The sequence below is a fragment of the Neophocaena asiaeorientalis genome, unplaced genomic scaffold (genome assembly GCF_003031525.2).
Source record: "Neophocaena asiaeorientalis asiaeorientalis breed wild unplaced genomic scaffold, Neophocaena_asiaeorientalis_V1.1 scaffold71, whole genome shotgun sequence".
NCBI lineage: Eukaryota > Metazoa > Chordata > Mammalia > Artiodactyla > Phocoenidae > Neophocaena > Neophocaena asiaeorientalis.
The window spans coordinates 453,441-479,360 of record NW_020175439.1 but is presented as its reverse complement, the minus strand read 5'-3'; the positions used below and the strand labels follow the sequence as shown (position 1 = coordinate 479,360).

Genomic DNA, 25,920 nt, shown 5'->3' with positions numbered 1-25,920 from the left:
AAGTCAAAGTCCCCCTTGGTTTTTTTGTTTTTTGTTTTTTTTAACATCTTTATTATAAGTGCTTTACAATGGTGTGTTAGTTTCTGGTTTATAACAAAGTGAATCAGTTATACATATACATATGTTCCCATATCTCTTCTCTCTGGCATCCCCCTCCCTCCCACCCTCCTATCCCACCCCTCTAGTTGGTGACAAATCACCGAGCTAATCTCCCCGTGCTATGCGGCTGCTTCCCACTAGCTATCTGTTTTACGTTTGGAAGTGTATATATGTCCATGCCACTCTCTCACTTTGTCACAGCTTGCCCTTCCTCCTCCCCATATCATCAAGTCCATTCTCTAGTAGGTCTGTGTCTTTATTCCTGTCTTGCTACTAGGTTCTTCATGACCTTTTTTTTTTTATTTGATTCCATATATATGTGTTAGCATATGGTATTTGTCTTGCTTTTTCTGACTTACTTCACTCTGTATGACAGACTCTGGGTTCATCCACCTCACTACAAATAACTCAATTTCGTTTCTTTTTATGGCTGAGTAATATTCTATTGTATATATGTGCCACATCTTCTTTTTCCATTCATCTGTTGAATGGACACTTAGGTTGCTTTCATGTCCTGGCTATTGTAAATAGAGCTGCAATGAACATTTTGGTACTTGACTCTTTTTGAATTATGGTTTTCTCAGGGTATGTGCCCATCAGTGGGAGTGATGGGTCATATGGTAGTTCTATTTTTAGTTTTTTAAGGAACCTCCATGCTGTTCTCCACAGTGGCTGTATCAATTTACATTCCCATCAACAGTGCAAGAGGGTTCCCCTTTCTCCACACCCTCTCCAGCATTTATTGTTGCTAGATTTTTTGATGATGGCCATTCTGACTGGTGTGAGATGATATCTCATTGTAGGTTTTTTTTTTTTTTTTTTGCGGTACGCGGGCCTCTCATTGCTGTGGCCTCTCCCGTTGCGGAGAACAGGCTCCAGACGCGCAGGCTCAGTGGCCATGGCTCACGGGCCCAGCCGCTTCACGGCATGTGGCATCTTCCCGGACTGGGGCACGAACCCATGTCCCCTGCATTGGCAGGCAGACTCTTAACCACTGCGCCACCAGGGAAGCCCTCATTGTAGTTTTGATTTGCATTTCTCTAATGATTAATGATGTTGAGCATTCTTTCATGTGTTTTTCCTTAGGTAGGTTTATTCCTAGATATTTTATTCTTTTTGTTGCAATGGTAAATGGGAGTGTTTTCTTGATTTCACTTTCAGATTTTTCATCATTAGTATATAGGAATGCCAGAGATTTCTGTGCATTAATTTTGTATCCTGCTACTTTACCAAATTCATTGATTAGCTCTAGTAGTTTTCTGGTAGCATCTTTAGGAGTCTCTATGTATAATATCATGTCATCTGCAAACAGTGACATCTTTACTTCTTCTTTTCCAATTTGGATTCCTTTTATTTCCTTTTCTTCTCTGATTGCTGTGGCTAGAACTTCCAAAACTATGTTGAGTAAGAGTGGTGAGAGTGGGGAATGTTGTCTTGTTCCTGATCTTAGTGGAAATGGTTTCAGTTTTTCACCATTGAGGATGATGTTTGCTGTGGGTTTGTCGTATATGGCCTTTATTATGTTGAGGAAAGTTCCCTCTATGCCTACTTTCTGGAGGGTTTTTATCATAAATGGGTGTTGAATTTTGTCGAAAGCTTTCTCTGCATCTATTGAGATGATCATATGGTTTTTCTCCTTCAACTTGTTAATTTGATGTATCATGTCAATTGATTTGCGTATATTGAAGAATCCTTGCATTCCTGGAATAAACCCCACTTGATCATGGTGTATGATCCTTTTAATGTGCTGTTGGATTCTGTTTGCTAGTATTTTTTTGAGGATTTTGCATCTATGTTCATCAGTGATATTGGCCTGTAGGTTTTTTTGTGACATCTTTGTCTGGTTTTGGTATCAGGGTGATGGTGGCCTCATAGAATGAGTTTGGGAGTGTTCCTCCCTCTGCTATGTTTTGCAAGAGTTTGAGAAGGATAGGTGTTAGCTCTTCTCTAAATGTTTGAAAGAATTTGCCTGTGAAGCCATCTGGTCCTGGGCTTTTGTTTGTTGGAAGATTTTTAATCACAGTTTCAATTTCAGTGCTTATGATTTGTCTGTTCCTATTTTCTATTTCTTCCTGGTTCAGTCTTGGCAGGTTGTGGATTTCTAAGAATTTGTTCATTTCTTCCAGGTTATCCATCTTATTGGCATGGAGTTGCTTGTAGTAATCTCTCACGATATTTTGTATTTCTGCAGTGTCAGTTGTTACTTCTCCTTTTTCATTTCTAATTTTATTGATTTGAGTCTTCTCCCTTGTTTTCTTTTTTTTTTTTAATTTTTTAGCGGTACACGGGCCTCTCACTGTTGTGGCGTCTCCCGTTGCGGAGCACAGGCTCTGGACGCGCAGGCTCGGTAGCCATGGCTCATGGGCCCAACCTCTCCACAGCATGTGGGATCTTCTTGGACCGGGGCACGAACCCTGGAAGGACTGGGGTGGGAGTTGGAGTCAGTTATGGCAGAACAGGAATAAGAAAGTGCAAAGGAATAGAGGGGAATGAGTAGGAAAGACCAGCAAATACGAACTTTCATGTGAGGACAAAGAAGAAGCATGCTTTTTGATCAGCCCAAAGATAGCAGGTTGATGGAGATGATTAGAAAGTCCTTTGGCATAAGATGTTTTTGGTGCTGGGACTGGCTAAACATCTTAGACAGTGTTTGGTCTGGTCTTATTTTTGATATACCAATGCTGTGATTTCGATTTAAGTGTGGAAAGAGCAGATAAGATCATTGAGCTGAGGTTGGCATTTGACAAGTACAGCAAAAGACGTGTGTGTGCGTGTGCGTGTGACTGCTGGCAAAAGCAATGAATTGCCAGCAACCTCATGCAAAAGTGTACTTGGTTGCAGTCAGGTGTGACTGGTAGATTGTAATCACTTCAGTCTCTGTTGTTTTTTGTACCTTTTTGCCTCACTGCCTCCAATTAGGTAGAATAAGAAAGAGAAGCAAAATAGAAGAAAAGAGTTAAAAATGAGGAGAGATGGAAGAAAACTTAGTAACTAGTGACACCCAGGGAAACAAAGTACAGTTAATCATAGTGCCAAGTACAAACAGATAAAAGGAAAGGTACTAATTATTAGAGAGAAATGTATCCTCTCTGGCAATGTAGTGCAGTACAAAAGACAGAAACAGACATAATAGAACCCATTCAGAAGCAGTGTTGAATTTAAGCCAAAAGATAAAATACTTTCATCTCCAGAGGCTTTGTTTCATGCTAGCCTTCTATATTTACACAGGCAAAAACAATCCAACTGTCCTTTATTGTTTTTAAACCCGTGGGTAGAAGTGGACAAGACTTCCAAAAGAGCAATAGTTTGAGAAAACTGTTTATGGGATTGTATCTACTCAAAAGAGACTCTTAGAAAAAGCCATAGAATGTTTTCATCTTTTTAACCTAGCATTCTACTGCCAAGTCTTAGTTTTAAATGCCAAATCTACCTTTCAGGAAAATTTATAAGCTTAGGTAATTTTATTTGCTCATGAGAACATTTTACCGTTGGCAATTAACATTGTACCAGATAGCTTTTTACTGAGAACATCTCACGTAAAACAGAGTTTCTGTGCTCTAATTTATATATTCGCATGGTGTGTTATTTAACAGCCTTACATGACTCAGAATCTGTAAATTATAGCTACCCTTCCAGTCACTTATAATCATATAAGGTTAGATGAATCATTTTTCTGTCCCACTGATGTTACTTTGTGCTTGAGTTTTAGCATGAGTTTTTTTGGATACTCTCTTAACCCCAGTCTGAAAGTTCCTTCTTCCCCCACATTAGGACCACTTGAATGCTATCTGCATACCTCACTCTCTACAGAAAATTGTAATGTTAGATAGGAGGAAATTAAGGACATATAATTCTACAATCTAGCACCCAGCATCATATTACTGTTGTTACGTAAAATTACCTACATTAGTTCTAGTGTCTGAATTTTCTTTTTTTTCTCTTGGCCTAAGTGTCAGATTTTATAGCCTGCCCAATACTCCAGTCCTTTTAAGACTGAGGCTCTGCTTTGCTTTCACTTATTCTCTTTCCACCCAAGTTAATTCTCTTCTGAACCCCAGCTTTGTGTGTGGGAGCCTGCTATTTGATGACCGACTAACCTAGTACCAACTTGTGCCAGTCTGAATTTCTGTTTGCTTGCTGTTTGTGAATTTTCTGTAGCTGGATTCTATCTGCCTGTCTGGATGTCCTTTTACTTCACGTTGGACTTTTTGTTACTGATTGTTAACCACCTGTTACCATCTTCTCCCAACACAGCATACAGTTCTACTTGCCAGATTGAATTTCTTTCTAACACTTTGGTTTGGATCCATGCCCTGGCAAGGACTGTGAAGAGTTAGCCTACCACAGTTTCATAGGTGCTGACAGAAGTCAGGAGACTCATGAGTCAAAGAGAAAGGACTTTACTATTCAAGTCACATCAAACAGCATGATCTTCATGTTGGTTCCCTCTGCCCCTAAAGTCCCGTGGGGCCAATGCAGAGGGGGACCTAGGTGGATGCTGTACACACAGTAGGTTTGGTACCATAGCTGAGAAGACCAAGCTTAAGGAACACAGTTTTTTATAGAGGATTATTAGCAAACTTGTCCAATTTTTGCCTCACAAGGTGATCATATCTTTATTATACTGAGCAGTGAACAAATCTATTCTTTGCCCCAGAGAGAGACACTATCTCTATCTTCCGAGGCTGTGCACTATACAAGCATCTTTGAAAAGATAGTCCCAAACAGAAGCTGTCAGTGCATCTGACATATGACACGCAGGGTAAAAGACCCATGGAGAATTGTCTCCCAGTATCCTCTTGTACTTGCCTACTTTCAGAACAGATCTGCCAAATCTGCCTTGCTCTGCCTAGGTGCTGACAGAAGTCAGGAGACTCATGAGTCAAAGAGAAAGGACTTTACTATTCAAGTCACATCAAACAGCATGATCTTCATGTTGGTTCCCTCTGCCCCTAAAGTCCCGTGGGGCCAATGCAGAGGGGGACCTAGGTGGATGCTGTACACACAGTAGGTTTGGTACCATAGCTGAGAAGACCAAGCTTAAGGAACACAGTTTTTTATAGAGGATTATTAGCAAACTTGTCCAATTTTTGCCTCACAAGGTGATCATATCTTTATTATACTGAGCAGTGAACGAATCTATTTGCCCCAGAGAGAGACACTATCTCTATCTTCCGAGGCTGTGCACTATACAAGCATCTTTGAAAAGATAGTCCCAAACAGAAGCTGTCAGTGCATCTGACATATGACACGCAGGGTAAAAGACCCATGGAGAATTGTCTCCCAGTATCCTCTTGTACTTGCCTGCTTTCAGAACAGATCTGCCAAATCTGCCTTGCTCTGCCGCATTTTTTACAACTTTATTTGTTTATGGAGGACAGTTTTCTTATGCTGCTACCTTTTGCCTGACTTAAAGAAGTTTAGAAGCCATATTCTAAGATGACTTCTTTGACATAATTATAATTTTGTTTGTTGATTGTATGTATTTTACAGCCCATAATATTCTGTTGCAGTACAGTCCCTATAATGGCCTAACTTGTCACTTTATTTTTTATGCAGTATCTTTTCCTCCTTCCATCCTGAGTGCTAAATTGTGCTGGTTGATGTTCCTTCACTAAGGTGCACTAATACTCAGTTTTAGAAGCTCTTGAGATACCAAGAATGTTTTCTACCCACATAAGATGCTGAAAGAAACCAGGACCTTAAAAGTCTTTTGAGGGGTAGGTGGCTGTTAGAGTCCTTATTACCCACAAAACAGAGCTGTTGTGTCTTGTATTGGAATATGTGTTACTCTCTGCCTCCATTGCTGTTTCTAAGCCCCACTGCTTTTTTTTTTTTTTAAATAAGCAAACATTGTTATAGTTTAACTGGCAGATTTTTTCTTACTATATATAAAATGATGGTGTGACATATAATCTGTAACATCTCAGTATACAAAGAACAGTACTATCAACGTACAAATTCTACATCTTGCTTCCTTTAGTCATTTCTTTTTTTTTTAAATTAATTTTTATTGGAGTATAGTTGCTTTACAATGTTGTGTTAGTTTCTCCTGTACGGCAAAGTGAATCAGCCATACATATACATATATCCCCTCTTTTTTGGATTTCCTTCCCATTTAGGTCACCACAGTGCATTAAGTAGAGTTCCCTGTGCTATACAGTATGTTCTCATTTGTTATCTATTTTATACCTAGTATCAATGTGAGCCCCACTGCTTTTGATTTCTCTTAACTCTTTTCTGCCCCTTTCTTTACTTCCCTCCACATTGCTTCTTTTTTATCACTCCTGCTTCTTGTAGCTTCTCCTGTGCTGAACTGTTGCTCAAAATGTCTGGCCCTTTTGGCCATTGCCAATCAGAATGTTTCTTTCTTTACAAAGTCAAACCAATCAATCGTCATAAAAATGACAGGAGTGTTTGCAATTCTCCACGTCTCTTTTGTTCTTTCTGTACAGTCAGTACCATAAGGACTCAATATGTTTTGAATGAGTACTTTTGCATAATTCTTTTCGTTGGCATTGCTTTATTTGGAGCCGTCAGGCGAGACTTACTGATTATTAGCTTCTCTGTTTAAATTTGGTGTTCAAAGGCTACTGCTCTTAAGACAGGTTTAATTTTTTTTCCCTTTCCTTTTGAAATTCAGCTATTTCTGAGTTCAGAACCATTCTGAAAGCCATAAAGCAAATTATGCTTTACTGGATGTTTGTACTGGTATTGAACTTTAAAGAATATAATGTTCATTTGGATTTATATTTTAATATATATGTAAACATTAAAAATGTTTAATACTTCATATTTCTTGCTATTATGCCTCCTACAGTGGCTCTTATTTTTTTTAATTTTTATTGGCGTATAGTTGATTTATAATGTTGTGTTAGTTTCAGGTGTACAGCAAAGTGAATCTGTTATACATATATATATATGCACTCTTTTTTAGATTCTTTTCCCATATAGATCATTACAGAGTGTTGAGTAGAGTTCTCTGTGTTATACAGTAGGACCTTATTAGTTGTCTGTTTTATATATAGTAGTGTTTATATGTCAATCCCAATCTCCCAGTTTATCCTTCTCCCCACTTTTCCCTCCTACATGCTACACTGGTTTGTTTCCTACATGCTACACTGGTACTTTTGATACTGCTCATTGTAAGCTGTTCTTCCCTTAGAATCTGGGAGATTTTTTCTGTTAAAACTGTTACATTATAAAACTGTAAACTTATATTAAAGATGAAAAATGGAGCTCCAAATAAATGTATTAATATAAGGTTTATATAGATATAGACCAATGGAATAGATAGCCCAGAAACAACCTTCACATATGAAAATCATATGGTCAAATGATTTTGAACAAGGGTGCTAAGAATATTTCATGGAGAAAGGATGTTGTTTTTCAACAAATGGTGTTGGAAAAACTGGATATCCAGTTTTCATTTCATTTTGAGCCTTTATTCCAAAGAATGAATTTGAACCCTTACCTAACACCATATACAAAAATTAACTCAAAATGGATCAAACACCTAAACATAAGAGCTAAAACTATAAAACTCTTAGGGGAAAACATAGGATTCTTCATGACATTGGATTTGGCCATATTTCTTGGATGTAACATCAAAAGCACAGGCAACAAAAGAAAAAATGGTTATTTTGGAATGCATCAAAATTAAAACCTTTTGTGCATCAAAGACACTGTCAACAGAGTGAAAAGACAACCCATGGAATAGAGAAAATATTTGCAAATCATATATCTGACAAGGGTTAATATCAGAATACATATAAAGAACTTCTACAACTCAACAGCAAAAAATAAACAGCCTGATTAAAAAATGTGCAAAGGACTTAAATAGACCTTTCTTCAAAGATATGCACATGGCTAATAAACACGTGGAAAGATGTCGAACATCACTAATCATTCAGAAAATGCAAATGAAAAGCACAATGAGATAATACTTCACACACAGAAGGATGGCTATTATTAAAAAAACAAACAACAACAAAAAAACAGAAAATAAGTGTTGGTGAGGTTGTAGAAAAATTGGAACCCTTGAACACTGTTGGTGGGAATGTAAAATGGTGATGCACAGTAGAGAAAACAGTATGGAGGCTCCTCAAAAAGTTAAAAATAGGATTACCATATGAGGGAATTCCCTGGCAGTCCAGTGGTTAGGATTCCGTGCTTCCATTGAAGGGGACACGGGTTCGAACCCTGGTTAGGGAACTAAGATCCTGCATGCTGTGCAGCAGCGTGACCAAAATAAAAAGAATTCCCATATGATCCAGCAGTTCTGTCTAGATATACACACAAAAGTATTGAAAGCAGGGACACAAACAGATATTTGTATACCCATGTTTATAGCAGCATTATTCACAATAGCCAAAAGGTGAAAGCAACCCAAGGGTCTATTGATGGATAAATGAATAAACAAATGTGATTTATCCATACAGGAGACTATTATTCAACCTTAGAAAGGAAGAAAATATTGTCACGTGCTACAACACGATGAACCTTGAAGACATTATGCTAAGTAAAATAAGCTAGGCACAAAAGGACAAATATTGTCCTTATATGACTCCACTTATATGAGGTACCTAGAGTAGTCAGACTCACAGAGACAGAAAAAGAATGGTGGTTGTCAAAGGTAGGAGGGAATGGGGAGTTATTGTTCCATAGGTGTAGAGTTTCATTTTGAGAAGATGAAAAAGTTCTAGATATGGATGGTGCTGATGGTTGTACAAAAGTGTGTAAAGTGTGTATGCATTTAATGCCACTAAGCTGTACACTTAAAAATGGTTAAAGTGGTAAATTTTAAAATTAAATTAATTTAAAAGGAAGGTTTGTAGTAGCCACAATAGGTTATCTAGCCAACATTTATCATCTCCTTTTATCCTTGTTGGCGGAGTCCCTATTTTGTTTAGGTGTGTAGACCTTGCCTATGTGACTTAGGGTGAGGACCCTGTCCCAAGTTCAGCTATAAATTCTGATTGACTGCAACAAATCAGGATTACTTTCATTACACTGCTGGTGTGTGTGTATGTTTTATGTATATGTGCAGTAATGTGTATTATAATATTGTTTATAAAAGCTAAGTATTGGGAAACAAAACACCTAAGTGTCTCTCAGTAGGAGGAGACTGGTTTTAGAAATCCTTGCACAAATGAGAGAGTGGTCTGTAAAAATCTCTGCAAAAATAGTATATCTCTATATTTATTAACATGGACAGATGGTCATATTGTTGAATTTTTTAAATGTTCCCAAACAGCAGTAGTATATAACATTGAGGAGTGAAACTGGAGAGAGAGAGAGAGAGAATGGGTAGAAGGATTGAGAACAGGAGAAACTGGTGGGTTTTTTTAAGGCAAAAAAAAATTTTTAAGGCAAAATATATTTTAAGGATAGATATTTTTGGTCAGTGAGATGGGAAAGGAAGTGAACTGGGAGATTTCTGGGCAAGGTTTTCTTGCGCTCAAGGAGCATATAGCAGAAAATTCCGTGCCATTTTCTTCTAATGAATATTGTGCCTGAATGTGGCACCTTGAACTATGCATGAGGAAAACCAGCTCCAGGATGAAGTAGCTGCTGAGTCCAGTAGGGTGGAGAAATGGAAGGAACCTGAGGCCTTGATAAGATCCTTGTTCTGCTGATCATATTGGGCATGGAGCCTTTCCCTCTGAACTTGTTTAATGTGAGGTGATCTATTTCCTTCCTTGTTTAAACCAGTTTGAGTTGAACTTCTGTTCCTTGCAGTCAGAAACATCCTAGCTGAAATGAGACATTTCAGAAAGGTAAACTGTTCCCACAGAATTAGCTTTTCTAGTTTGAGGATGTTATTCTAAACTTGAGTCAGGCTTAGGTTAAATGTCACAGTGGTGTCATTTTACCTTTTATTCATGATTTGCTGTCTCCTTTTATGGGTCTACTTTTGAAGTCATCGTGTTTATTATTCTAGAATTGTAAAGTGTACAGTACAATCGACTGGAAATGAATACAAAGTACAAAGTGTTGTTTTTATGGCACTTTTATATTTGGCAAAGTATTTTCTATTTTCCTTGGTTTATGCATTTTTTGAAATACCAGGAACTGTACATGAAAAACAAACAAGATGCTTTATGTTTTAAATACATCCTTTAATTATGTACATCTCTTTATTTGAAGAGAATTTTGGAAGGTTTGAACTGAAAGAGTGTATTTATTAGGATGCTTTTTTTTGCAAGTAACTGAGAAACCCAATTTAAACTGACTTAATGTTTAAAGGAATTTATTGGCTTATATAACTAAAAAGCCAAAGGTGTGTTACATTTCGGGTAAAGCTTGATCCAACAGCTTAACTGCCTTTTTATCCTTTTCATAATTCAATAGTATCAACTTTATTCTAGTGCTAGCTCCTCCCACAGTATGAAAAATGGTCAGCAACAATTTGGGCTTATATGCTTTCTTCATTTGTGTCCAGCAGGGGGAGTTTTCCCAATTTTTCGTTCTCCAACTTTGGTAATAAAATCACAGGCTTCATTCTCAATAGACCAGTTTAGGTCATAAATCCATCCCTTTGTCAATTATTGTAGCAGGGTGGATGGAAATATGCCTGTTGGCTTAAGCTATTGATTGGCTACCCTTGGAGGTGGAGATGAGGTCAGTCCCGTTCAGATTACATGCTGATGTATGGAGGATAGGTGGGCTTAGTGCCACCCGCAATGTCCATTTTACAAGGAATGGAAAGAAAGGAAGCCATCCATCCCCTGTGCCAAATATCATTAGATATTATTTCTGTGTTTCTCTTTTAGTGTTACATTGTTTTTCTTTTATGTTTTCGTCTCATTAGCAAATTGTTTGCAACAGAAAACTATTTGGCAGCTATTAATGCGTACAACTTAGCCATAAGACTAAATAATAAGATTCCACTACTGTATTTGAATCGGGCTGCTTGCCATCTAAAACTGAAAAACTTGCACAAGGCCATAGAAGATTCTTCTAAGGTATGTGTATCTATTTATTTATATATGGTGCTTTAAAATTGTTATGCTCCTATTTATTGGTTTAAATGATGCCCTTATCTTTTGTCAGTTAAATTTGAATAAGTGAGTTGCAAGGATTTTAAGAATCTTGCTTTTTACATCTTTTTACTGAAAAAAAAATTCTTTTTTTAAATTTTGTCCATGCCACGTGGCTTGCAGGATCTTAGTTCCCCAACTAGGGATCGAACCTGTGTCCCCTGCATTGGAAGCACAGAGTCCTAACCAATGGACCCCCAGGGAATTCCCCCTCAAAAGAATTTTTTTTAATGGGCAAGGAACTAGTGTTTCTTGAGACTTCAAATTAGATTAGAGATCCCCTATCAATTGCCCTGGTGTATCAGTTGAAGTTCAGAAGGAAATTAGTAAATGGTTGTCCGTTTGTGCTCACCTTTTTTCTTATTAAAGTTTTGCAGACTTGATGTGAGATAGAAGAACACTTGGTGTCACTACTGCTTCACAGTAAAAGGATATCTCCATGATTATTTTTCCATTTTCAGAGTAACTTAGTATATTCTAATTTCCATTATGAATATCATGTCATTTTCTTAAACTTCTAGATTTTTCTGTTCCCCCCCCCCCATATCAAAGTAACTTGTTTTAAGGGAAATCACATGCAAAATCTCTTATGTGTCTCCTTGAGATTGAGGATATGGAGGAAACAATCAAGTCCTTGTTTGTTTGTTTGTTTTTTTGCGGTATGCGCGCCTCTCACTGTTGTGGCCTCTCCTGTTGCAGAGCACAGGCTCTGGATGGGCAGGCCCAGCGGCCGTGGCTCACAGGCCCAGCCGCTCTGCGGCATGTGGGATCTTCCCGGACCGGGGCATGAACCCGTGTCCCCTGCATCGGCAGGCGGACTCTCAACCACTGTGCCACTAGGGAAGCCCTAGTCCTCATATTTTGATCTCATTAAGCTATTGAAGATGTGACAATATTTTTGTGATCCAGTTTTCCTTTTAGTAGCATAATTTCGGGCACAAACAAATATTTATTGAATGAATGAATAAACGGAATCACCAAATTTAAATATAAAAGCATTATATATAGTATATATAATACTATAATTAATAGCATTAATTAAATTAATGCTATTTAATCATCCCTGCTAGTAAAGGTAAAGCTGTAGAGGTTTCAAATGATAAACTAAATCATAAGTTTCGGGGCAAGGGTATGAATCTCGTATAGGAACAATTGAACAAGTCCTAAAATTGTTCAACATAAATGGATGTATTTGATAAATTCCTGTCCTAGTTAAGCCAAAAATTTAGGTGGGTGAGGGCTTGAGGCTAGTTTTAAAGTTGAGTTTTATCATGTTTTTGCTCAAGTTTAAATTAGGAAATTATATTTTTCCCTATTTTTTTTTGTAAGGCACTAGAATTATTGACACCACCTGTTGCAGACAATGCTAATGCAAGAATGAAGGCACACATACGACGTGGAACAGCATTCTGTCAACTAGAATTGTATGTAGAAGGTAAGAAATGACAGAAATGTTTTAAGTTCCAAGTTATACTCTAAAAAAAGTCATTGCCATTATTCAAGATGACTCCATTATTTTATACTTTTAGCATTTAATTTATTCTTTGCAATTTATCTGACAAAACAAAAGATGATTTGAAATATTTTAAAAAATCATTGTTGTAGAAGGGAATTAACACAAGATATAAACATCTCTCTAGGTCTAGGGAGATGCTGTAGTATCAGACAGGATTTTTTGTGGAAAGATGTGTGATAAATGAGTCACTTAAGATATAATGGAAATTTTAAAATGAGCTTCTTTGGTCAGACACACAGACAGTACATACATACATATATACATACATACATTCATAAGCTCAGAAATAACTGATCTACCACAATGTATGATCAATTGCTTATTTTTGTGAGACCGTACTAAGGTTTGTAATTCAGTCTCATGTGTATGGAAGCCATATTTATTTAATTTTTATTGTTTTAATTTAATTTAATTTTTATTGTTTTTCATTTTTAATGTAATTAAGGACTATTTGCAGTTACTCATGTTGCCCCCGAGTTTTATCTTCAGTGCTCTTCTTCCCATACTTCCCTACCCAGATTCCCATTCAGTTTCCCTTTATTCAAGGCCTAAAGGCCTATTCCTGATGATGTCTTGCCAGGGAATTGGCTTTAGCTTATGTAGTTTTGTTATTTATGACTTGTTTGTAAGCTTGTTTCTGCCATTTTTAGGTTTTTCCAACCAAAGCATCCAAATTAGATTTATATGCCTATCCTTTTTTTAAGAGTCTTATTCAGCTTCATGAGGATAAAAATTATCAAGACAGGAATGAAACACTGTAAGCATTCTTTAGGAATTACAGCATCCTAGACTTTTTTGAGCTAAAAGGACCCTCCCTTCATTTTAAAGATGAGAAAATGGAGACTTAGAGACATTAAGTGATTTGCCTGAAGTGGCATGGCAAATCAATAGCACCTGGAAGTCAAGTTTCCTTAGAAATTCTTCTCACTGATATTTTTGTTAAAGATTTAGATTCAGTTATATATTTTTTAACATCCAGTCCACAATGCTTTCCTTTTTAACCAATTTTCCTCAAAGAAATTTTGTAGATAGGATAATTAGAAAAAAAAAAGAGCACAAACTATAGTCTGTAAATTATATAAAGTATGGATTGAGTCTACCAAAATTATTTTTTTTAATCTAGAATTTTGAAATAAGATGACATTTATTACTTTTTCATTGAGGTGATAAAAATGTCCTTTTGATATATGAGTTTTGAGTCTATTCATGCTTTAATGAATTTAAGCTGTTAGCTTATTTGTATTTCAGTTTAAAAAAACTGCTTCTGACTGAATCTTGAATGAAATCATAGTTATTTCTGAAATTACTGAAAAATTTCTTCAGTCTCTTAGAGACCATGTATGTGAAAATGGGAATCTGGCTAAAACCTGTTGCTTGTGCTGAACCATGGATTTAATGATTCTTTTTATTTTTTAAAAATATTGTTTAGATAACACAAGTATTTATAAAATATTTTATTCATCATCATTGCTATATAAATATAGGCCTACAGGATTATGAAGCTGCCCTTAAGATTGATCCATCCAACAAAATTGTACAAAATGATGCTGAGAAGATTCGGAATATAATTCAAGGAACAGAACTAAAATCTTAATGACTACTAGAAGCAACTAGGTATTGTACTAGGTATTGTTCTAAGTTTTACAAAAATACCTGGAGGCATTAGGAATCTGTGCATATTATGGCTGATTATACAGAATCGCTTTCTCTTTAGTTCTGTACAGGGAAGAATATTATAAATCTGTAGAAAATGAAATGTTTGATTTCAGTGGTTTTTGAATAAGTAAAAGTAAGAATAATCTATTTTAATTATTTGTTTCATATTACAACATATTTTTTTTGTTACTGAATTCAGCTTGCCCTTATAACTAACAAAATATTTGTTGCTGTGATTACCAGGATGCTTACTGATTCATTTTTAACAAGGAGAAGTTTAAAATAAAAGATGGTATTTATAAAGTATTTTTGTTTGTATTATATACTACTCTATTTAATTGTCTGAATGATTGGGCTTGGTATAATCAATACTGATGTTTTGACTTAGTTTCCAAATGCACAGAACCTTCTTTTAAAAAAATACTGCTCCACTACCTGTTGTTTGAGGTTAGACCAGTTTACCCTAGTAAAACAACTGTTTGGGAAACCTTATCTTCAACTTTAGTTGTGGGAAGTGTTTGCCAAAGTGTCGATCATATTTCATAACACTATCTGGTGATAATAAATTTTCTAGTGAGATTTTTTCTAGTACCTTCAAGTACATCAGGAAAAAAACAAAAGAAGGCAGCAGGGACTTCCTTGGTGGCCCAGTGGTTAAGAGTCCGCCTGCCAATGCAGGGGACATGGGTTCGAGCCCTGGTCCGGGAAGATCCCACATGTCGCAGAGCAACTAAGCCCACGCACCACAACCACTGAGCTTGCACTCTAGAGCCCGAGAGCCACAACTACTGAGCCTGCGTGCCACACCTACTGAAGCCTGTGTGCCTAGAGTCTATGCTCCGCAACAAGAGAAGCCACCGCAATGAGAAGCCCACACACCGCAACGAAGAGTAGCCCTTGCTTGCTGCAGCTAGAGAAAGCCCGTTCACAGCAACAAAGTCCTAACACAGCCAAAAGTAAATAAATAAATAAATTTTTTTAAAAAAAGGAAGCAAAGGTGAAAATGTTAACTTAGAGTATTATGATACTGACACTGCATTGCACCACCACTTGTGTTGTATCTCTGTGATGATGCAAGCATTAAGCAAAACCAGTACAGCTTCCCTTTTGCATCCAACAGTTGTCACATTTCTCTGTGATTCACATTTCTCTGTGAAACAAAACAAAATTTTTAGGAGTAAGTTTTATAGTATTTGTTCATCAGGTGTCATTCAAGTGGATCATAAAACAGCCTCTTTCTTAAAGAAAAAATGCAGTACTTTTTTGAATATGTAAGAGTATCCTAGTTCAGCAACCTTGAAAATTTTACTTCTATAAAGCAACTCTTGATAACTTCTATAGCAGTTCTGCCCAGTTATCAGACCTTCTGGTGAGACAGGATTGCTTTTTTCTTATAATCAACACTTGTTTGGTTTTTTTGTTTTAATTAATTAATGGCTGTGTTGGGTCTTTGTTGCTGCAGTGAGCGGGGGCTACTCTTTGTTGTGGTGCATGGGCTTTTCATCGCAGTAGCCTCTCCTTTGCCGAGCACGGGCTCTAGGCACATGGGCTTCAGTAGTTGTGGCACTCAGGCTTAGTACTTGTGGCTCACAGGCTCTAGAGCACAGGCTCAGTATTTGTGGTGCACGGGCTTAGTTGCTCCGCAGCATGTGGGATCTTCCCGGAACAGGGCTCAAACGCGTGTCCTCTGCGTTGGCAGGCGGACTCTCAACCACTGTGCCACCAGGGAAGTTCCCCTGGTTTGCTTTTATTTTTAAAAATAAATGTAACCAAAATAGAGGTGGTTATTCTGTTTGACACATACCAGTTTGACATTCAAAATACTTTAACCAAACTGGTCTTTCCTCAGGCTCTTCCTGTTGCAGGAAAAGCGGGGCACACGAGTATGGTCATGTCCCAGGTCTTGGGTGAGTCCCTGGGACAGGCCACCAAGTGAGGGTCCTTGGCTTTGCCCAGGGAAGAATTCAAGAGCAAGCCATAGTAAAGCGAAAGCAGGTTTGTTTAGAGAGATACACATTCCATAGTCAGAATGTGGTCCGTCTCAAAAGGCAGGAGTGGTGCTGAGGTGTGGGGGGGATAGTTTTTACGGCTGGGTAATTTCATAGGTGGGAGGATTATTCCTACTATCTTGGACAAGGGGCAGGGATTTCCAGGAATTGGGCCACGGCCCACTTTTTGGCCTTTTATGGTCAGCCTTGGAGCTGTCATGGTGCCTGTGGATGTATCATTTAGCTAATGTATTGATATTACAATGAGCGTGTAATGAGGCTCAAGGGCTACTGGAAGTTGAATCTTCTGCCATCTTGGACCTAGTCGGTTCTAACTAGTTTTTTTCCTGCATCCTCAATGGCTGTGTCATTCTTTTAAAGGTTGTGCCCTGCCCCCTTCCCTCCTGTCTCATTCCTATTTCAATCAGAAAACAAAAACTGGCCCCAATAGCTACCATAAGAGCAAAAGAATCTATTTTTGGAGGAGGTAGAAGAAGGGAGTCTTAAGTAGTTAGTTATTCTTTTTGACCCTATCTTCTAAGTCTTGGTTTAAAAGCAACAGACACTCATTTGTATTCACTTGACCTTTTTTTGAGCAATCTTCTATTAAGGGACTTCTGTCTTAGACTGAAGTAGTGATAGAGTTAAAATATAGATATAGACATTCCCATTTCATTTATGATAAAAACATGTTTCCCAAATAATAGTGTGATCATTAAAGCCTATGAATAAAATTATTAAAAGAAAAAATTGTCATGGTAGTCCTTTGACATGACCAAGCCAAAGAAGGAAGAATTTATTACTTGCAGCAAGGAGAACACTGGGGATCTTTCCCAAGGCAGTGTCTCCCAGAACAGCAAACTTGGGGAAGTTTTAAGCTAAGGGTCCATGCATATTCATGAAGGAGCTTGAGCAGAGAATTCTGCATGGAATTGGGCAAAGGTCAACAGAGTTCCAAGCTTTAGTTGATTGAAGTCATGAAGGTCAGAAAATGTCAACATCATCATCCCTTAGCTTCCAGTAGATATGGTGGTTGAGCCCTGGAGGGGGTTTAAATTCTTCAAAACAGCTCAAGAATAGCTCAAGAATTAGCTTCAGGCTAATCTTTACCATTGAGATACATCTGGGAAGTCTTTATTATCTGATTTGTTGTTGTTCCTTCTCTTGCCTGATAAGAGTATTTTGTTCTTTTGTTCCCTTAAGATTATTATTACTGAGGGCAAGCATTGTGGCCAGGCTTAGATCACAAAATGGCTTAGGCCTAAAATGGCTTCTCTTATGTCAAGAAAGCCATGCCTGGATCTCTTTCTCTGAGGACCCCCTACCATAACTGCTTATTACATAAATACACAGTGTACACATTAACTAAAGAAAACTTTTCCGCAAAGTTGGTAATAAATATCAAAGCTATATCACAATCTTGCATGCAAAGGAAAAACTGCTAGTTAGTCCATTTTGCAATTGATGCTTTATAGAAATAGGAAATGTTAAAAAACCGAGTTCAAAGTCTGAAGACCTAATTGGCCTTATTCAGTGATTCATAATTTAAGCAGTATCATATCTAGCAACTAGAAGCACCCTCTGAAGGGTTGTACAAAAGGGAAGGTTTTTATAGAACGAAGGGTGGGGCACAAGGGAGCTATTGATGAAAAAAAATAATGGATTATTTTTAGGCTAAGACATCTTTTTGCTGGGAAAGGTTTTGTCAGGCAGATTGCTGCTTCTTCCTTTAGGGGCTTGGCGGGAGTTGGAGAGGGCCCAAGTGACAGATTACCTCTTGGTGCTGACCAGCAAATTCCAAATTGATTGATTAAGATTACATTTCTGGGAAAGGTCAAAACTGCAGTTAGGTTAGGTATTAAATCATGGGCTTTTAACACAAGTGCTGCCATTTGGGGCCTGTGATTTTTTATCTTTAACAGAAATAATAGGAAATAGGAATAGGAAATAATTAGATTATTGTTAGACTACATTTTTATTTTATTTATTTATTATTCAAAATATTTATTTATTTATTTATGGCTGCATTGGGTCTTTGTTGCTGCACGTGGGCTTTTCTCTAGTTGCAGTGAGCAGGGGCTACTCTTTGTTGCGGTGTGCAGCCTTCTCATTGTGGTGGCTTCTCTTGTTGCGGAGCATGGGCTCTAGGCGCACAGGCTTCAGTAGTTGTGGTGCGCAGGCTCAGTAGTTGTGGTGCTCAGGCTTAGTTGCTCCACAGCATGTGGAATCTTCCCAGACCAGGGCTCGAACCCACGTCCCCTGCGTTGGCAGGCGGATTCTTAACCACTGCATCACCAGGGAAGTCCTAGACTAGATTTTTAAAAAGAGTATTTTCTTACATGCCACTTGCCTCTTGACTGACAATCACGTGAGAGTCAGCTAGGGTGGGTAAGTAACTAGTTTCACAAAATGTGTCTCTATCTCATTAAACGTGCTTAAGCATTTTGTCAGGGATGCTCATTTCCTCCTTTCTTTCCAGAAAGAGAATTACATCAAGCAAAAAAAGGTTTGTCCCAGACCAGGTTTGGGATAACTTTCTTTTACACATTTTAGCTCTTTACTGACAGAGGTAAAAGTATTACTCCTAATAGCTAAATGCTGTCTAATAGTTAAATGGAAAGTAAACACATGTATTTAAGTAAACATATCCTGTTCCAGTTTCCTAGTATCACAAAATACTAGAGCTGGACAGTAGTTACAGCAGTAAAAACAAGTATTACAGGAACTATTACAATAGGAGAAAAGAGCACTCAGTATAGAACTGGGTTCAGTTCCTACTGCAGAACGGACAGGTGATGATTTATAGCCAAGGAGCAATAGTGGGGTCGGGGGGAAGTGGGGAAGGGGGTGGCTTGTCAGTGGATAGAGAATTACTGAGAGGAAACATCAGGGGTAGGGAGATTCTGGCTAAACTAACCTAACAGGATTCCTGCTGAAGGCAGGCCATTTTGATCAGATATCACCTGGGAGATGGTGAGAGATGAGGAATTTGGTTAGATATTGAAGGTGATCAGATGTTGATGGTGGGATTGTGGTTAAACCGATTTAACAAGATTTTTTTTTTTTAAAAATCTTATTCTCTTCAGCTAATCAACATGACCACCAGTGACACAACACTGTTATTGACACACAACACTCAAAAGTGGGGCCTCTTTTCACTCCAGGGGGACAAGTCAGGTGAGTGGGGCTTCCCTCATGGGGGCAAAGGAGTCGGGGCTGCTCACCTGAGGGGCGGGTGTCATGGAACCCACCTCTTGGTTGTGATGGTTTCGAGTTTCTCCACCATTCAGGATTCATGCCCATCCTCCCTTCTGACCTCCATATCCATAGCAGTTTCAAGTTTCAGCATAAGCTCAGATCAGTTTCTACTCTCCCCTTTGCTTTCACCAGTGACCCTGTGACCCTGTGACCTGTGTTGAGCTCCTCCAGGAGGGCACTTCTTAAGAGTCAGGCTTGCCTGGAGTTGAAGGAGAGGGTTTAACAAGAGTCTTGTTACAACTAGGCTCTTAAGGACAAGGCCCAAGTGTTACCTGAAAACTGGGTTCACCTCTTGGTGATGTCGAGCCAAAAGACGCAACCAAGGGAAGGAGCGAAAGAAGGACCCATTTATTATTTGCAATAAGTAGGGAGAACACGGGTGATCTTTCCCAAAGGAGTGTATCCTTGAACAGCAAAATTAGGGAAGTTTTAAGCTAAGGGTACATGTATATTCATGAAGGGGCTTGGCTGGTGTATGCATATTTATGAAGGAGCTTGGGCAGAGAATTCTGCATAGAATTGGGGCAAAGGTCGACAGAGTTCCAAGCGTGATTGAAGCTATGAGGGTCAGAAAAGGTCAACATCCCTTAGCTTCCAGTAGATCTGGTGTTTGAGCCCTGGAGGGGGTTTAAATTCTGCAGAATAGCTCAAAAAAGTGCTTCAGGCTAATCTTTACCATTGAAATGAACTGAGTCTTTATTATCTGATTGTTATCTTTGCTATTCTTCCTTCTCTTGCCTGATAAGAGTTCTTTGTTCTTTTATTCCCTTAAGATCATTATTACTGAGACCTATTCAAAGACAAGCATTGTGGCCAGGCTTAGATCACAAAATGGCTTAGGCCTAAAATGGCTTCTCTTATGTCAAGAAGCTATATCTAGTTCTTTCTCCAGGGAACCCCTACCCCATCTGCTTACACAAGGATGAGGCCTAGTTGAAAAAGTGGCTCAGAGGAGCATGTTTAGAGTTTGGTCAAGGAGAGACCACTTGCCATTGGCAAGCCAGGTTCTTTCCAACAAACCTCATCTATGTGGAGAATAAAAAAGCAAAGGACTTTTGCACATACCATCTGGGGAAAAGGTTGGTATATGATCTCCCAAAAAGCCTGATAACAAGGGTGTGTTTCATTACCTTATTGAATTGATCTGGCCAGTCTCACTCTCAAAGACCCAAGAGCACCCTCAAGAGCTGGCCCATCTTTAAGGATCAGAGTCACATTAACCAAGCTCAGGAGACAAATAAAACAGACCGCCTACTTATTATTGATTCATAATCAGAAATTGACTGAGGATGTTCATTGTCACGGTAGGTTAAATGAAAATTCATTTCTCTTATAAGCAGATTTGATATGGTAAATCAAAATAAAGTTGCTTGGCAAACAGGGACTCAGAACGCGGATGATTAGTTTAATGAATGGAATGTTTCATGGCATCATATATGCAATTCTACATAACAGGCTTCCTTTTCCCTACAAAGTTTAGGATAATTCCCTTTGTTTACAAGCCTTAAGACATACTTCACTGTAACTAACTCTGGTGTACTAACAATAAAACCAGGTTAATTCTTCAGGTCATGACAAGGTTACCAGCATCTTCTCTTTGAAGTGTGATTTGCCCTTCTTCTTTTTTTTTTTCTCTGAAAGAACATTAATTGAGTAATTTATTTAGTTGATGTTGTGATTTGCCCTTCTAAAATGTTTTAAAGGCATATGACTCTAAGACCATCTCTCTCTTAAGATACTCTCTTCAAGGAGCTACTTTTGACAGTACTTAGAACATACTTCATTTTAGCCTTTTTATGACCTAAATGAACATGGTTTTTGTTTAATAAACAAACTGCTTAGTATAGTACCTAGAACATAATAAACTCAGAATAATTTTGAGCTATTATAGATAGTAAAAACCAACCAACATTATTTGGTCAAATATATTAATTAGATTATTGATGGAGTAAATTATATTTATGATAGTCCTTTAGATTATAGCTAAAAGAGGAAAAAGACCTGAACAAATTGGTAAAATATTCCTTTGGGAAGGTAAACCTTCAGTTTCATTTGAAGGTTAGAGTTCATGCTATATTTCAAGAAATGATCAGTCAATAAATGGAGGTAAAACTTCAAATATTCTGATAATTGTGTAAAGGAAGGAAAGTTTGCCTAAAGTATGTGAGTTTTCAAATTAATTTGCTTTAAGTATCTTCCAGGAGAATTGATTGTTCAAACTGTTATCTGAAATGGAGTCTTTCTTTTTGGAAAAATTACAGAGTAAGTTTATTTTTTATACCTTAGGATAGCATATTCCAAATATACTACTTTATTTAGTGTATCTCACAAAATAGTTAAATTAATACTTTACAGTCCATACGCTAATGCTTTATTTTTTATTGTTCTTACGTATCCTAGTTCTAAATATACTATAAATTGGTGAATAATTCTGTGTTCATCCTATCTGTGCCTTTGATTTTATACACTTTAGCTTTTTTAGTCCATATTAAAGAAACATTACTGTGTAGTCATCTTTAGCTACATTTTCTCTATGGAACTGATTACTGTGGGCGAGAGGTTCTCCAAATGTGGTTCCATCAAAATACAAACATGCTATATTATGATCCTGTCTTTAAAAAGTAACCTTTGCCCCCATATCTGTTTCCAGCTATCATCCCATTTCTCTGTTCAGTATACAGCAAAACTAATAAAATGTAGTTTTTACTTCTTGCAGCCTTTTTTTTATATATACACATAAAGAACTGCTTTTATTGAAAACAATACAACATGAATCATACTGTTCAGCATTAAAAATGTTTCCACTAATGGAACATTTGAAATTAACATTGCATTAGAGGGGAGGGATAAATCAGGAGCTTGGGATGAACATACACACACTACTCTATAAAGATAGATAACCAACAAGGACATATTGTACAGCGCAGAGAACTCAATATTCTGTGATAACCTATAAGAGAAAAGAATCTAAAAAAGAATGAATATATGTATATGCATAACTGAATCACTTTGCTGTATAACTGAAACCAACACAACACTGTAAATCAACCATACACCAATAAAATTAAGATTTAAAAAAAAAAACACTGCGTTAGAAAATTACAGAATATGGTCACCATGCCTATGAAAACTACAGTCAATTTGTCAACAAAACAGTTAAGCTTTGTTTACTGTTCTTCTCCCCCATATGCTTGCGGTTATTAAGACCATTTACGTTAAAAATGGATCAAGGTTTAGTGTCGTTCTATAGATATGATGAGTATTTATCCCAGGTTTCCTGGGACACCCCTGGTTGCAAATGACTGTTTCCTGGTTTGGGGGTGGGAGGATGTGGTCCACACTGTTGGCTTTGTGTGGTGAGGGTCTCCTGATCAAGGTGTGAAGGGGTTAGAATGGATCATTTGGATAACATCTGAGACAGCAACAGAACAAAAGGGTACAAGAACGAGAAAGCTGTTTGAGCGAAACTGGCGGCCCTTGAAGAAGCAGGCAAAGGTGTCAGGCAAGCATGAGGCCAGGATGTGTCTGGGTGAAACAGCTTGAAGGCAGATCAGGCAACCGTCTTGGAAGAGGAAGTTGGTTTTCTTGACTCAGCAGCTTAGTCACCTTCCGGCATCATCAGTGTCAAATACTCTTTAGCCTTCAGGGGCCTGGCCACGGGCTTCTGAGGTGGTTTCATCACCTTGGAAGGCAGGGATTTTAGAAGGGTGGGCCTACAGGTTGATTTGTGGGAGAAACCTTCATTCCTTCTTCACGTGAATCCATTCAAGGGCTTCCTCTGTGCCTGGCAGCCTGTGAGAAACTGGGCAGGACCCAGAAATGGCCAAAACCCAAATCTTTGCCTTTGAGGAGTTTTCAGTCCAGTGTGGGGGACAGGCCTATAGAGTAGTAAATTATAATCCCACCTTATCAAGGATTCCTATCTAGATAGAACCAAACACTGAGGGGCATAGAGAGGAGAGAGCCACTAACCACGGGATAGCTGGTGTGACTCAGGCTGGCCATCGTGTAGTGGGCCTCACGCAGTCCTTTCTAAGTCCTTTTCCCCCTCAGTGGGTGAGTACAGGGAATAACAAGAATTGTTCCTCCTGGAGCTGTATAAGTGCTTCTGAGAAGCCCCTTCATCCTTCCAGGCTCCTGTTGATCCTTTTCCTATTTTCTTCCCTTTAAGGACCTGTCAGAGTCCAGGCAGGAAACAGAGAGTGCACTCAGCTGCAGTGTTTAAAAGGCTTTTTAGTGAAGTGACTATTTACAGAGGTTTGGGTAGCTTCCCAGAAGTAGTAAGAGATGTTGTGCCCCCAGCAGCTGCCCACAAAGGGAAGCCTCTCGCCCACCTGCCCTGCAGAGACAGGGGAAGAGGTGGTGGTGGCGGCATCCAGGTGAAAGCCAGCATCCTGGGAGAGGGGCTGCTGGACAGGAGCTGCTTGCCCACAGGGCACCATGCCAGGCATTGAGGAATTAAGGATCAACCAGCCAGACCTGGCCCCCACCTTTATGGAGCTTATGGTCAAAGCAGACTGTCCTGCAGGCCCCAGGGCTCTGGTGATATCTGATCTCTCTGCCTCATTCCTTATTGGCCACGCCCTCTTCTTACCCCATGTGCTCTAGGGCCTAGGGGATACCAGCTGCAGGGCCAGGTGGTATACATATAGACATATATAAATATTTACATGCTAATAACATGCAAATAAAATATTTACATAAATAAAATTTATGTACCATAAATACATAAATGTTATACATATATGGACATAAGTATTTACATATAAATATGTACACGTATTTTACATTTACATATTTACACATGTATATTTATGTCTGTTATACATACATGTATAACATAAACATATAAACATTTATGTTCTGTAACATTTAAATATAAATATGTATACATATTTATACATATGTCTTTTGGTCTGTTTTCCCCTACTAGAATTTATTAGAATCTAACCTCCATGAAGGCAAGCTCTTAGTGCCTAGAATAGTCCCTGGACTTTGATAGGCACTGAATGACTACATAATTGCATTCCAGACAATATGCTTGATTCCAAGATACTCATCCTTCCTAAGAATTTTAGCAAGAACAACAAAACAAAAGGCCTAACCACCTGTCATAGTAAGGAACTTTAGATAACCTCTAGATTCTACATATTAAAAAGTTGGCTTCACTTTCTACAAATCAAGCACCTACAGTGAAGGGGGAAAAGGGTTTGTATACTTTATGCAGAGAAAAATCTGGTAAACTCAAATTCTGTTGCATCATTTACCTGGAAATCTTGTGCAGTGCCTTGATTTTTGATGTTTTAGAGGAAGTGAACAAAACTAATTTTTTTTTCTTTCTTGTGCCAAATATCATATTTTGGGATATTTGAAAGAATTTCATGAGGCTGCAGAGTTTGAGCTGTTTCTTCACATCAAGCCATTTTTGTAAATAGAAGATTCAATTTTTCTGGTCCCCTAGTGACTCACAAGATTATTTTTTCTAATTGATGTTAATATCCTGAACCTGAAACCAACAGGGAAAAATAAGAACAGTGATTTTTTTTTCCAGTAAAGGTACTCAGATCCAACTGAACAGGAGGTTTCAACAGATGGCAGCTGAAATAAATCTCTCTATATAGTGGAATTACAGAGTTTAAAGAATTGTATAGCCCATAATCTACCACTGCTCATCCTCTATGTTAAAGATGTAGCAAAGTAATTACATTTGGGGAATTCCCTGGTGGTCCGGTGGTTAGGACTCCTCGCTTTCACGGCCTGGGTTCAATCCCTGGCCGGGGAACTAAGATCCCTCAAGCTGCATGATGAGGCAAAAAAAAAAAAAAAGTAATTGCACTTGTAAAAATGTGCAACATTGTTTCACATTTTCATTCTTGTATAAGTAAGGTTTCTTCTGCCTGGATGGACCTTTCCTTTGATTTGGCTTTACCTTCTCCAGAATGTTTCTTCTGATCTTGGTTTCAATTTAAGCAATTTTCTGTGTCTGAAAGAACTTTTACATAGTTTACATTACATAAATTATCATGTATTATTAATTTGCTACTCTCATTCCCCCCAAATATTGTTTATTGAAACAATAAAAGACACTTTTCTATTTCTGTGTTCCATTTGCATTTATAGCACCTGCCATAAGTAGGTGTTCAATAAATATTTGCTAAATGAATGAATGAATAACAAGTCCTCTCTTCCACCAGTTTAGCAGTGTGAACTAACATTCCCCAGGTTCTAAGCTATTAATTGAAATAACAGAAAAGTAGGAAATTACTCATCAGAATCTTCCTTAATTCAGTTTTCAAAATTACAGTTCCTGTGTTCCTTTGTCTTGATAAATATACTCAGTAGACAGTTGAGATCCTGAAAG

At 38.0% G+C, this 25,920-nt stretch overlaps 1 protein-coding gene across 2 annotated transcripts in view; it reads left to right on the top strand.

The window, feature by feature from the left end:
• The window catches only part of DNAAF4 (dynein axonemal assembly factor 4), a 64,025-nt gene extending 49,512 nt beyond the window's left edge, over window positions 1-14,513 (top strand). The window contains exons 7-9 of one of the 2 annotated variants that reach the window (XM_024767793.1): window positions 10,913-11,066; window positions 12,471-12,576; window positions 14,142-14,513. In XM_024767793.1, coding sequence (XP_024623561.1) covers window positions 10,913-11,066; window positions 12,471-12,576; window positions 14,142-14,251 — 370 coding nt within the window. In that variant the 3' untranslated portion in view covers window positions 14,252-14,513. The remainder of the gene's footprint in view (window positions 1-10,912; window positions 11,067-12,470; window positions 12,577-14,141) is intronic. The other variant, XM_024767794.1, reaches the window with a different exon arrangement.
• The last annotated feature ends 11,407 nt before the right edge of the window (window positions 14,514-25,920 follow it).